Source organism: Symphalangus syndactylus, chromosome 10 (genome assembly GCF_028878055.3).
Source record: "Symphalangus syndactylus isolate Jambi chromosome 10, NHGRI_mSymSyn1-v2.1_pri, whole genome shotgun sequence".
Lineage (NCBI taxonomy): Eukaryota > Metazoa > Chordata > Mammalia > Primates > Hylobatidae > Symphalangus > Symphalangus syndactylus.
The window spans coordinates 92,745,141-92,759,756 of record NC_072432.2 but is presented as its reverse complement, the minus strand read 5'-3'; the positions used below and the strand labels follow the sequence as shown (position 1 = coordinate 92,759,756).

At 38.7% G+C, this 14,616-nt stretch overlaps 1 protein-coding gene across 3 annotated transcripts in view; it reads right to left on the bottom strand.

The window, feature by feature from the left end:
• The window catches only part of PLOD2 (procollagen-lysine,2-oxoglutarate 5-dioxygenase 2), a 96,041-nt gene that overhangs the window by 42,842 nt on the left and 38,583 nt on the right, over positions 1-14,616 (bottom strand). For all 3 annotated transcript variants that reach the window (XM_055295139.2, XM_055295138.2, XM_063611292.1), the window contains exons 3-4: positions 12,652-12,788; positions 2,431-2,594 (exon numbers count right to left, since the gene is read on the bottom strand). In XM_055295139.2, coding sequence (XP_055151114.1) covers positions 2,431-2,594; positions 12,652-12,788 — 301 coding nt within the window. The remainder of the gene's footprint in view (positions 1-2,430; positions 2,595-12,651; positions 12,789-14,616) is intronic.

Here is a 14,616-nt window from a genome sequence, read left to right as displayed (position 1 = left end):
CTGGTCTCGAACTCCTGACCTCAGGTGATCTGCCTGCCTCAGCCTCCCAAAATGCTGAAATTACAGGCGTGAGCCACCGTGCCTGGCATCAAATAAAAAAATTCTGGGGAGAAGATAATACATTTTTTAAATCCCATGACCAATCTTCTATGATGAAAAATGTACCACACAGAGACACTCAACATTTTCCAATGGTTTATATTACTGTTCTTCAAAAATTGTTTCCTTATTTTACAGACCCCAAATGTCCTCAATAAATGAAAAAAATACATCTATTTTCACATTACATATTTTATGTGATTTATATTTTTCTATTAAAAACTGTTTTTGTTGTTGTTTTTGGAGATGGGGCTCTCACTCTGCCACCCAGGCTAGAGTGCAATGGTGCACTCATGGCTCACTGCAGCCTCGACCTCCTGGACTCAAACAATCTCCTCACCTCAGTCTCCGAAGTAGCTAGGACCACAGCCATGTGCCACCATGTCCAGATAATTTTTAAAAAAAAATTTTTTTTAGTAGAGATGGGATTTCCCTACGTTGCACAGGCTGGCCTGAACTCCTGGGCTCAAGTCATCTTCCTGTCTAGGCCTCCCAAAGTGCTGAGATTACAGGTTTGAGACACCGTGCCTGGCCAAAAACTATTTTTAAAAACTAAATAGTATGCCCACAAACAACTCATGTCCCTTAAATAACTGTAAATATGTGATCCATGAAATTATTCAAATTTTTATTAAACATTTATATTTTCTGCCATTCTCTAATTATTCTGACTATAGAAAGCATAAGGATGATGCTTTGATGTCCTTTTATGATTACTTTCCCACTTATAAACACCTTTTCCTTAATTAAACTGACTTACAACTGCACTTGCTTGCTAATTTCTTGCTGTTTCCAAAGCACTGTGAGTCTGTCTGAAACCTAACCACCTAAGTACATACATCACTATCTGAAATAAATTTACATGAGATTTCACTATGCAAGTCGTCTTCAGAAAAATTTCAACAAGTATAAAATAAAACATGTCTCAGAGTCCCATAGCTACATATTTCCTTTAAAAAACTGGTTTTAAACAATGGAGGACTTAGAATAAGTTGCAAGATTAGCCATATGTTACTGAGGTCTTGACAGTATGGAGGCCATGATGTGGAAGCAGCACCCATCCATGAGCCGAATGCTCAAGCAGAGAAGTGAAGGTGGGTAGCCGTATTAGAGAAAAGCTTTGACGGTTCACGAACTGGAAATCCAACAGAGAAAGACTGCTAAGGCAAGAAGCACAGAATAACCAATATGATAAACCTTGGGTTCTCACTTGAATATGGAAGTTAAATCCAAAGGTACTAGATAGATTTGGAGAAAAGAAAATGGTCAAGAGATCCCAGAAAGCATTATCTGTAGAAATATTGAGACGAAGAGGAAAAGAGATTTCAAGCCAGGCAGTGCAAATTGGAATTTAAGGTTTCAAAAGTACAAAATCTATATGAGCTATCAAAGTTCCAAGGTACAACTGTGGGAATAGGTTGATAAAATAAAGTGCAGGTGCAAAGAGCTGAAATTGAGGCATTACCAAGAAACTAAATCACTTCCTAGTGGCTAAGCAAAGCCTAGAACCCAGATATGCTGCTACCTGAAGCAGCACTTATTTTAACTAGCCTGGATAGTACTGGTTATATACACGTAGATCATCCCCAAAATCCATTTTTCCAGTGTGGTTTGCAATTTGTACCCAATTTGTTTCTCTAACATGTCCTTCATCCTATTTGGTTATGTCTTTTGTCCCTATGTTTACATTAATCTCAAACTAGTAAAAATAAATCTGTAGCCATCATAATGTCCAAAGTCAAATTTTATTTAATTTTCTAAAGGCTGGACTGAGGAATGTGGTAATTCATTCCTTTAATCCACGGTAGCACAGCTAATGCAATATTTTAAGTACACCCAGACACTCAATGTTAGATATTTTTCACTACTGGGTTCAAGACAAATCATTTATTTAATCCCATAATGTTTAAAATCAGATAATGTTAAGTAATACCTGTTCTTAAAAGCTACTTGATTGTGGACTGAGAATAATTTTTTTTCAATTAAGGAAGCTTACTAAACTTATTATCCTAGAGCAAGAAAATTCTCAATGTGTCATAATTAAAGGAACTGGATCCATACTTTTCTTCCTTTAACAACGGAATATCTCTAGAAGTCACTTAAATTTGAAAAACATGAGTTTCCTCACTTATAATGTGGAAATTATAACATTTATATTACCTAGTGTTTTTAGGAACACCAACTCACATAATACACGGGAAAATGTTTTGTCAATATACTAAGATAAGGGTTACTTAAAACTTCATATCTAAAGTTACTACATCTACAAAAATGGTTGTTTCATTAGTCTTTATAATTTGCATTAAACTTTTCTTCCAGTATCTAACTCACCTCCTGAATTCAGATAGCGTTTCCCAATGTGCACAACAGGATACTTGTCTGCTAGTCTTTTATCCGGCCACAGAATTCCATCTGCTGCAAAGACCACTTTGTGGTTTGCCTTTTGGAATTTTTTTAGAACTTCTTCTGGACCACCAGCAAATATGACATCAAAGCTGTTCAATGAGGAAAAAATGTGTTTAAAATACACTTGTCAGAATCTAGGCACATAAACCATGAAGAGTTCTCTAACAAAAGTCAGAATCTAGAATACAGTGCAAGATTAATACCTGTGCCAACTATTTACACAGAACACCAAACAAAATTTCTCTCAAATTATATGAATTGTATTGAATTATTAGTTTACATTACATTAGCAAATGAAGTCCAAATAAAAGTCAGCTTTTCTAGTGTTAGCCTTAATTTTTTTCAATAATCACTTATTCCCAAATTGAAATTCTAAAACAGTATTGAAATGTTAGAAATGCAGTTACTTGTTGTATAACTTAATGATATAAAGTCATTTACAGAAGTTGCCATAACTGCCTAATATTTCAAGTAAATTTGTACCAGTCCATTACAGTTTCTGAAGAATTATTTTTGACAAAATGTGTTTAACTGCTAAATGTCATCAATGTATGTTTAATATTTGAATGACTGTTTAGCATGGAATCTTAAAATAAGTGCATTCAGACAACTGCAGGTTTTTAAAGCTCAATACACTTGGGGGAAAATTTTTGTAAAAACTGACACTATAATTTAATATCTGTAATTTCACTGATTTTTCTGATGACTTTCTTCCTCATGGTTCATTCACAGAATCACAATGACTTAACAAAATGTGAAGTATAAAAGCCACTATCTAAAATTTTTCTACTCTGCAATAAGTTCTTTATTCATTACAATCACAAATTATTTTACATTTTTATTTTATTTTGCACACAAAACAATAAACATTTTCTAAAAGTACATACGAACAAAAAGATGCATATCAAACATATTAGGAAGGTTGCACATGGGAAGACGGGAAATAGAAATGGGGCGCGGGAATTAAAGAAAATAAATGAGAGAGGGACTTTGTATGGATCAATGATAATAACTCAATCCTCCATTTGACAAAGAAGAAGGAGAAGGAAGAGGAAGAAAAAGAAAGTGGGATAAAGGATCAGAAAGGGAGGAAAATAGAAAAAATTAGAGTATGACTCCAGGGTAGACCTGCTTTGTTGTCGCTTGGTTCGTTGGTTGGTTTGTCTGTTGTATTTTTCATATGTTTCGCCATGTTGGCCAGGCTGGTCTCGAGCTCCTAGCCTAAAGTGATCAACCCGCCTCAGCCTCCCAGAGTACTGGGACTACAGGCATGAGCCACCACATCCAGCCCCCACATTGCTTCTGGCTCTGTGGTAGACCTCCCAGACGGGGCGGCCGGGCAGAGGCACTCCCCACATCCCAGACGGGGCGGCCGGGCAGAGGCGCTCCTCACATCCCAGAAGGGGAGGCCGGGCAGAGACACTCCTCACTTCCCAGACGGGGCGGCCGGGCAGAGGCGCTCCTCACCTCCCAGACGGGGCGGCCGGGCAGAGGTGCTCCTCATAACCCAGACGATGGGCGGCCGGGCAGAGGCACTCCCCACATCCCAGACGGGGCGGCCGGGCAGAGGCGCTCCCCACATCCCAGACGGGGCGGCCGGGCAGAGGTGCTCCTCATAACCCAGACGATGGGCGGCCGGGCAGAGGCGCTCCTCACATCCCAGACGATGGGCGGCCAGGCAGAGGCGCTCCTCACATCCCAGACGATGGACGGCCAGGCAGAGGCGCTCCTCACATCCCAGAAGGGGCGGCCGGGCAGAGGCGCTCCCCACATCCCAGACGGGGCGGCCGGGCAGAGACGCTCCCCACCTCCCAGATGGAGCGGCCGGGCAGAGACGCTCCCCACCTCCCAGATGGGGCGGCCGGGCAGAGACGCTCCCCACCTCCCAGATGGGGCGGCCAGGCAGAGACGCTCCCCACCTCCCAGATGGGGTGGCCAGGCAGAGGCTGCAATCCCAGCACCCTGGGAGGCCAAGGCAGGCAGCTGGGAGGCGGAGGCTGCAGCGAGCCAAGACCACGCCACCGCACTCCAGCCCGGGCAACACCGAGCACCGAATGAGCGAGCCTCCGTCTGCAGTCCCAGCAGCGAGCCGAGGTTACTCCAGCCTGGGCCACAGAGAGAAGGAAGGAAGGAAGGAAGGAAGGAAGGAAGGAAGGAAGGAAGGAAGGAAGGAGGGAGGGAGGGAGGGAGGGAGGGAGGGAGGGAGGGAGGGAGGGAGGGAGGGAGGGAGGGAGGGAGGGGCAGGCGGGCAGGCAGGCAGGCTATTTTACATTTTTTTACATCAGTGCACCTTAAGACCAAACGTTTCCAATGATGATAAATTAATGACTTACCATCCCAGATAGCTAACAGCATAATTGTAAAGCCACTTACAGCATACAATTTGAAGTCTGCCAAGTGGGTTTCTAATCCCACCTCTGCCACTTGATATGAGAATAACCTTAGGACAAGTTACTTAACCTCTTTACACTTCAGTGTAAAGTATAAAATGGAGGGAAAAGTAGTATCTATATCCTCAAGTTATAATTTAAAAAAATTAAAAATAACTCCTGGCACACTGTAAACACTGAACAAAGTTAAAAATTAATATGAAAGGGACTAGAGTGAAGGGAGAGATAGAGGAAAACTCACTTCAAAGTTTTTACAAATCTGTAGGTTAAAATAATTTTATTTTTAGCCAAATACTTGTACTTTTGAAACTGAACTTTAAGTTACAATAAAATTTTTCTGACTGAAACCTCAAACTTGGCCCTGTTTATTTAAAAAAAAACTGATTAATCTGACATTACAAAACATAACACTGTACTTTTTCTGCTAAGTACAACTGATTTCCTCAACCCGATTTAATGGTAGTATTTTCCTCAAGACTATAAGTTGTTGATAATTTTTTTTTTAATAATGAAGACTGGGAAATAAGGCCAGTTTTATGGGTAATTGGGCCATGAGAAGTGAGGCAAATAAACCGAAGTCTCTGAAACAGAGACTACCGTGCAAGTGATAAACAGACCCTTTGTGCATTGCCTGGAGATGGGGAAAAACAGCTTGTGATGTCAGAGCATCTTATGATTGGAGACTCCGACTAAACTGAGTCTGAAATTTTGCAGGTAGCAGCATGCATACAGTGTGGCAATTCCTCAAGGATCTAGAATCAGAAATGCCATTTGACCCAGCAATCCCATTGCTGGGAATATACCCAAACAATTACAAATCATTCTTCTATAAAGTTACATGCACACATATGTTTACTGCAGCATTATTTATAATAGCAAAGACTTGGAACCAACCCAAATGTCCATCAATGATAAACTGGAAAAAGAAAGTGTGACACATATACAACATGGAATACTATTCAGCCATAAAAAGAATGAGTTCATGTCCTTTGCAGGGACATGGATGAAGGTGGAATCCCGTAATCCTCAGCAAACTAACAAAGAAACAGAAAACCAAACACCACATGTTCTCACTCATAAGTGGGAGTTGAACAATGAGAATACATGGACACAGAGAGGGGAACATCACATAGTGGAGTTTGTCAGTGGGCGGGGGGGCAAGGAGAGGGAGAGCATTAGGACAAATACCTAATTCACGTGGGGCTTAAAACCTAGATGAGGCCGGGCACAGTGGCTCACGCCTGCAATCCCAGCACTTTGGGAGGCCAAGGCGGGCAGATCATGAGATCAAGAGATCAAGACCATCCTGGCCAACACAGTGAAAACCCATCTCTACTAAAACTACAAAAATTAGCTGGGCATGGTGATGTGCACCTGTAATCCAAGCTACTTGGGAGGCTAAGGCAGGAGAATTGCTTGAACCCGGGAGGTGGAGGTGGCAGTGAGCTGAGATCGCGTCACTGCACTCTAGCCTGGCGACAGAGTGAGACTTGGTCTCAAAAAAAAAAAAAAAACCCTAGATGATGGGGTAATAGGTGCAGCAAACCACCATGGCACATGTATACCTATGTAACAAACCTGCACACTCTGCACATATATCCCAGAACTTAAAGTAAAATAAAAATAAAATTTAAAAATTTTTAAAAGTTATAAATGCACTTTTGGAATGTGAGTGAATATTTTTTGTCTTTGAAACCCTAATGATGGATACAGATTATATAAATAGTATAGCTCAAACTATTAATAAATGTCAGTTGTTTGAAATGGAGTTATGGCAACTTTTATAATTTAGCGTTTTATAAGCCTGGATTATCTTTATAACAAAACACAATTATTTTAAGGCAAAAAGTCAAGACAAAAGTTATCACATAATTGCCTTTGAAGAAAAATTTCACATTGCTGAAACCTTTCCTATCTCATTCTAGTAGCACTGCTATTTCTGTGTTTAAATACTTTAGAAAAGTTATTTGAACTTATTTAAAACTTCTCAAAGGGCAAGGAAAGTTTCCTACTTAAAATTATTTTGGCTGCAAAAAGTCAAATTGCCAAATTTTAAAAAATGCACACGGGTGTTGTGGGAAGTCAGGGACCTCGAACAGAGGCAGTGGCTGAAGCCATGGCAGAAGAACATAAATTGTGAAGATTTCATGGACATTTATTAGTTCCCCTAATTAATACTTTTATAATTTCTTATGCCTGTCTTTACTGCAATCTCTAAACATAAATTGTGAAGATTTCCTGGACATTTATCACTTCCCTAATCAATACTCTTGTGATTTCCTATGCCTGTCTTTAATTTCTTAATCCCGTCATCTTCATAAGCTGAGGATGTATGTAGCCTTAGGACCCTGTGATGATTGCATTAACTGCACAAATCGTTAGTAAAGCATGTGTGTTTAAACAATATGAAATCTGGGCACCTTGTAAAAAGAACAGGATAACAGCGGTGTTCAGGGAACAAGGGAGATAACCATCAGGTCTGACTGCCTGAGAGCCAGGCGGAAGAGAGCCATATTTCTCTTCTTACAAAAGCGAATAGGAGAAATATCACTGAATTCTTTTTCTCAGTAAGGAACAGCCCTGAGAAAGAGAATGCTTTCCTAGGGGGAGGTCTCTAGAATGCCCGCTCTAGGAAAGTCTGTCTTACACGGTTGCAGATAAGGGATGAAGTAAGCCCCGGTCTCCTGTAGCACTCCCAGGCCTATTAGGAGGAGGAAATTCCTGCCTAGTAAATTTTAGTCAGACCAGTTGTCTGCTCTCAAACCGTGTCTCTTAATAAGACGTTATCAATGACAATGTGTGCCCGAAATTTCATTAGCAATTTTAATTTCGCCCCGGTCCTGTGATCTCTCTTTGCCCCCATTTGCCTTGTGATATTTTATTGCCTTATGAAGCATGTGATCTCTGTGACCCACGCCCTATTCATACACTCCCTCCCCTTTGAAAATCACTAATAAAAACTTGCTGGTTTTGCAGCTTGGGGGGCATCACAGAACCTGCCAACATGTGATGTCTCCCCCAGACACCCAGCTTTAAAATTTCTCTCTTTTGTACTCTTTCCCTTTATTTCTCAGACCAGCCAACACTTAGGGAAACAGGAAAGAACCTACGTTGAAATATTGGGAGTGGTTCCCCCGATACATAGGTCATAAAAATATTCTCACAGAAATTGAGTCCATCTACATATGAAGAAAATAAGATCTTCCACATATAACTGTGGTAAGTATGCCTGGGTCCTGCAATAACCGTAAGATTCTACTTGATGTGGTCATACTGAGTCCCCTGCCAGACATGTCAGTGTTCTATCTCAATAGATGATTGAGATTTTCCTAAGTGTTTTTCCTTTTTGTCCTTCTGTGTTCCCTACTTCTGTGACACCATCAACCACATAGTCACCTAGGTTGAAAATCTTTCATTCAGCCTTCACTCCTCTCTTTCCATGGCGTATGTCATGGGATCTTTTCCCTAATCCTATTGATTCCGTCTACTTAATTTATTTTGCATTCAAATCCTCTCCACTCCCACTAGAAGGCACAAGGATAGATTAATTTTAAAACCCTAGAGACCTCCACATTACCCATCTCTTCCCCACTCATAATTAAGACTGTCTGACAAACTATTTTGAAAATGATTCTGTGCCAGTTCCCAGACTGTATCAATGGTTCTCAACTATGGCCTGAAGCAGGAGTCAGTAAATATTTACTCTCTGGCCTTTTACAGAAAATATTTTAGGTCTTGATGACCATATTGTCTGTCACAGTGATTGAACTCTGTCGCTGTGTTGCAAAAGCCACATAGATAATATGTAAACAAATGAGCACAGCTGCCTTTCAATAAAACTTTTTACAAAAACAGGCAGTGGTACAAGCCACAGAATCCATCATCTTGAGTGTCAACAAGAAGCAAAAGCTCCTATATAGCCAAAAAAGAAAGCAACAGAAGGGTTCCCTAACCTTGTCATTTAGCCCCAGTCCTTTATCATTATTGGCATAAACTTCAGCAAAAAATTATAATCACCCAAACTATTAGCAGCACAGAAGTAGCTTCACACCTGATAATTCTTTCATCATATCTTCACCTGAAACATGTCTATATTTCCAGAGGTAATTAACATCACAAACCAATACTATGGATCCACTCCTAACCACTCACCCTCAAAACACACAGACACAGACACACACACACACACACACAGTTAAAAACACCCACTTACCCAGCTGACCTTGCACAACAGATTATGATAAAATCACAATGAAATGACTAAAATTATTTTATAAATTTTGGAGGGAGGGAAAGGGAGTTAGCTGGCATAAAATGAATACTATTTTAACAGCTAAATATTGAACCATCCTGGCATTCCTGGGATAAATCCCACTTGATCATGGGGTAATTTTGTTGTGCTGTTGGAAAGAAAATAAGTGTATCAACGGGATACCTATACTTTCATGTTTACTGCAACACTACTTATAATAGCAAATATATGGAACAAATCTAAGTATGTATCAACAGATGAATGGATAAAGGAAATATGGAGTACATACATAATGGAATATTATTCACCCATAAAAAAGAAGGAAATCTTGTTATTTACAACAACAAAATGGTTAGAACTAGAGGTTATTAGGTTAATGATATAAGCCATGCACAAAAAGACAGTATCAGATGGTCTCACTCATATATGGGTATCTTCAATTTTCCTTTTGTTCTGAGAATAACCTAAACCCTTGCCAAATATTTATTTTTATCTAAATTAAATATAATAAATCTTACCCTACAGATTATAAAGAGCCAGTCTCTAATTTTAAATGTGCATCCAAAAGTAAGTTTAGAATACATATTCCATGGGAGGAATGCAACAAAATTGTTTCTAAATTAATTCAGGCTTTTTAGTATGTCTAAATGGCATATGAGATAATTATGGGGTATTGGAAATGTTCTAAAATTGAATAATGGGGATGACTGCATGACTCTGTAAATTTAATTAAATTCATTGAATTTTACACTTACAAATGTTTATGGCATGTTATATAAATTATACCATAACAAAGCCATGTTTCTTAAAAGGCTCATCTAAACCACTAAGTATATAAATCTGTGTATATTTTCATATGATAGTGACCTATGCTTCCATAAAACAGTTGAATTGTCCTTAAAAATACTACATAAAAAATAAGAATGTGTTTGCTTTATTAAAATGAATATATCCTGAATTCTGGCCCTTTACCAGAGCTAACCTTAATTAAGAGTTTAGGAATTGTGTTACAGAATGGGCTTCATATTTCAAACCATTTACAAACAGTTTAATTCATTCTCCCAGGCCCTAGATTACAATTTTCAACTAGATTCATCACTCTGTATATACTTTTTAAAAAGGGTGTTGTTTTTAAAAAATAAGAGGGGTAAAAACAATTTCTTATGTGGCTTCCATTGCTCATTCCTCTTTACCCTCCTGGTTACTTTCTCATGACCCCTAGGTTTTCTCCACAGGACAGTCACGGTAGGTAATGATGGAGAAAATGTTAATGACTCCTCTTAGACAATGACTTGGCTGAGTGGGCACCCATGTTTTCAGTTAGCTGGCTGTTCTCACAGGAGTTGTCAGAAATTTTATCTGTTTGTTTCCGTGATATATCCCAAACACTAACAGTGCCTGGAAGACACTGTGTCTTCCATCAAAATTTTATTATCTTTTCTGTCAAGCTGGGTCCTAAAGTATCATCTAAATCAACAAACTCAACCTCAAGCAGGCTTTAGGTATCTCACAGTGTCCTCCTTCTCATGAAAAAAAAATAGGTCCCTCACTATACCAGTTGTCCACAAAGATAAATGTTAGATAGCGGGCCAGAGGTGGGGGATGGTGATGCGAGAGTGATGGTAGAGAAAAGTTCTTCCTAACACCCAAAAGGAAGCTTGGGGATCTAAAATCATTTCTGACTCATATGTTGTAACTCTTACAAGGAGAATCTGCCTCAGAGCCAAAGTGAAAATGTACATGTGGCAAGTTGAAGCTGACTAATATGGTTGTTTGAAATCCATGGTAATTTTAAACCAAAACATACTCAGTATTTATTCTACAGAGCTATTTTAATGAACTTGGTATTCTTTTTCTAAGTGTAAAAAAAAAAAAAAACAAATGCTGTAGAAAAATTCCCAGTACACTATGGCTAACACTTGCCTTACCATACTTCATCTTGCAAAATAGGTAACCACAAGCAGAACTTAATTTTTTGTGTAAAATATAATAGGAAAATTTTACAGATGCAAGTGTTACATATCTTTGGAAAATTTTTAAGTGTGTATGGCACTGGGACTTCATTACATTAATATCTATTTTCATTTCATAATTTACAACTTTCTTATTTATACTAATGCATAAAAATGTTACTCTTATTTTCATCTGCAAATAATGTGTGTCTTTATATTTTCAAATTGAAAAAAATATGTAAGACTTTCCTAAGTTAGAGCGGAAAATTCATGGGGACTTAAAATGAGCAATCAATAACAAAAGCAAATAAGATACAGAAAATAAAAGAAAGGAAGTAGTAATTAGTAACTCATGACAATTTGATGTTATTATAAAATTATAAGAAGATGGCAAAAAAAGACAGTGGATACTTTAATTAGGAGAGGGAAATATTACACAAAATACATTTACATTAAGAAGGTTCTTCTTTCTTAGTAACACAGGCTTTCTTATGTCTCACTTGTATTTATAACTTTGCCTGGTCTTTTTTCTTCTGTTTAACCAGAATCCATTAAGTTACCCATCTCAATAGTAAAGCTCACTATGATCTTTATTCTTAACTCAAGACTGAAGTATGAATTTCACAAAAATGTTAGCTTTTGCCATGTTGTCTCATTAGTGTTTATGGTAATTCATCATCTTTGATGGCATTACATCATGTCAGACCATAGTTGATATAATTTGAATCTATGTCCCCACCCAATTCTCATGTTGAAATGTAACTCTCAGTGCTGGAGGTGTGGCTGGGTGGGAGGTGATCTGATCATGAGGGCAGTTTCTAATGGTTTAGCACCATCCCCCTAGTGATGTTCTCATTATAGAGTTCTCATGAGATCTGATTGTTTAAAAGTATGTAGCACCTCCCCTCACTTCCTCCTGCTCCAATCATGTGAGACCTTCATTCCTCCATCGCCTTCTGCCATGATCCTAAGTTTCCCCTGAGGCCTTTCCAGAAGCCAAGCAGCTGGCCAGCATCATGTTTCCTGTACAGCCTGTGAAACTGTGAGCCAATTAAACCTCTTTCCTTTATAAATTATGCAGTCTCAGGAATTTATAGCAGCACAAGAACTGATTAATACAATAGTTTCATAACTAGGAATATCTACTTTTTAAAACAATGATTCCTTGTCAATAATTTGTTTTTGAAATGGAGTCTCACTCTGTCACCAGGATGGAGTGCAGTGGCGCAATCTCAGCTTACTGCAACCTCGCCTCTCGGGTTCAAGCAATTCTCTGCCTCAGCCTCCCAAGTAGCTGGGATTACAGGCACCCGCACCACACCAGGCTAATTTTTTGTATTTTTAGTAGAGATGGGGTTTCACCACCTTTGCCAGGCTGGTCTTAAACTCCTGACCTTGTGATCCACCTGCCTAGGCCTCCCAAAGTGCTAGGATTACAGGCGTGAGCCACTGTGCCCAACCATATTTTAATACATCATCTACAAATATAAATCTCAGTTCTTTAAAAAGTAATTTAATATAGATTTTAAAATCCACAGGGTGTTTCTCTTACCATTCAGTAAACATGACAACGAGATCATCTTGATCAGCATAGTGTTCCATGACTTCTTTCATTAATCTCACTTTCTGGCCCCCTCCAATACTATTAATTCCATCACCACCTCTCCATTCTTCTCCTTGACCAAGGACCTATAAACAAAATCAACATTTCATTCCTGAGCAAAACTCAAATTATGAAAGTACTATGAAAAACTTAAAGACATCATCAACTTGAACAGTACTGTACCATAACCACTCTTCTAGTGTTTCATGAAATCACGATTCTAGAAAAAAATCTAGATGCCTAAATCAGATCATAATTCTTCAATGTTATCATCCCCAAAATGCCCTTCTCAATTTTACCATCTCAAAAGTTGTGAGTCTAATCCAAGAAAGTAGACCCAGAAAGTATTTCTCACATTGTATCATTTTATTCCTACTTGTTTAGACCATAAAGAAGAAAAATGAATAAATTTCCCATATCACTTTTTTTTCAATCTGGCAGGAAATCTGTATGATCAACATTGAAGCTCAGTGACTCCTTGATGAGAGGCCTTTAAGTGATTTTCCTACTGAACCAAAATGGGTTTTTCAGGGAATTGCAGAGGGCAACAAGAAAAAAATCACCTGCTTTACCGTATACATCCTAAACTTATGTAATTGTCTAAAGCTTAATAAGGATTTTTCAATGCAAGATATTGCCTAAGTATGATTAATTTAATTTTAATTACCCTGTACCCTTTCTCTTCACTATTTGCTTGAGCCTTGGCAGCTGCGCCCTGAATTGGAAATGCATGATGACACACTGACTCTAAGGGAGCAGAAAGTACAATACACATCCCTTCCCCCACGCAACACACACCTTTTCTCTTTGTTTCATCAAAACAAAGTCTGAAATTGCCATTATAATGATCTACTAAGAGATCAGGAAATTAATGGAGAATGAAATTAAAAATAAACACACAAGAAAAGGATAAAGTAAAATTTAATAGTAAATACCACTAGTTCTAACTTTACTTAATACCGAGCCGGAGATAAATCTTGCCGGCAAAGCCTGTGGGGCTCCCAACCTCAAATGTCTTGTTATAACTTATCACTTCCTATGTGGCAGGTTGAGGGAAAAACACAACCCAAGAAAACTCAAGCTGTTTTGGATCTGGATTCAAACTAGGCTAATCTAGAAGCATTAACAGTACTTGCTCTAAAAACTGGCCTCCTCTGGCCCTGAGATTTGTTCCACAACCCATCTGGAATCCCTAATCCTGAAGCAACATTGACCAACGACATCTGAGAGTCTATTCTGTGCAATACACCAGTTAAGCACCACCCTCTATGTTCTTTCCACTACACTAGTGGTTGTCAAATTTCAGTGTGCCTCTGAATCTCATGGAAGCCTTGTTCAAACACAGACTTCAGGGTATCACTCCCAGGATTTGTAATTCAGTCAGTCTGAGGTGGAGCCTGATTATTTTTTCTTTCTAATCAGTAGCTAGGCAATGCAGATGTTGGTGGTCTGGGGTCCACACTTTGGGAACCACTGCATTACGTGAGGAGAGAGCAAAAGGATCATAAACTCCAGTAAGTTAAGTGGGGATGGGGTCCAAGATCTGATATTATACTTCATAGTTATTTGCCTTGGGACAAGTTTTCCTCATCCAGAAATAAAGTAGTATCTACCTTACATGGTTCATATAGTGACTTAACAGCATACCATATATAAAGTTCCTTACAAGGCGCCTTGCACAAAAGAAACATTCCACTCTCTCTCCAGTCTGAACCCTAATGATTCCCCAACTAGATTTCAGCATTATTTTATCCTAATTTTATTTCCACAGTGTCTCCTATCAGTGCATACTACTACATTTTCCATCTATCATAGTAACATATTTCTAACATGTTTTTCATTTATCCTATATTAAACATCTAGTTGTTACCACTATATCTCTTTTTCAGCAAAGTTTAGCTGTTTATTAGCTGT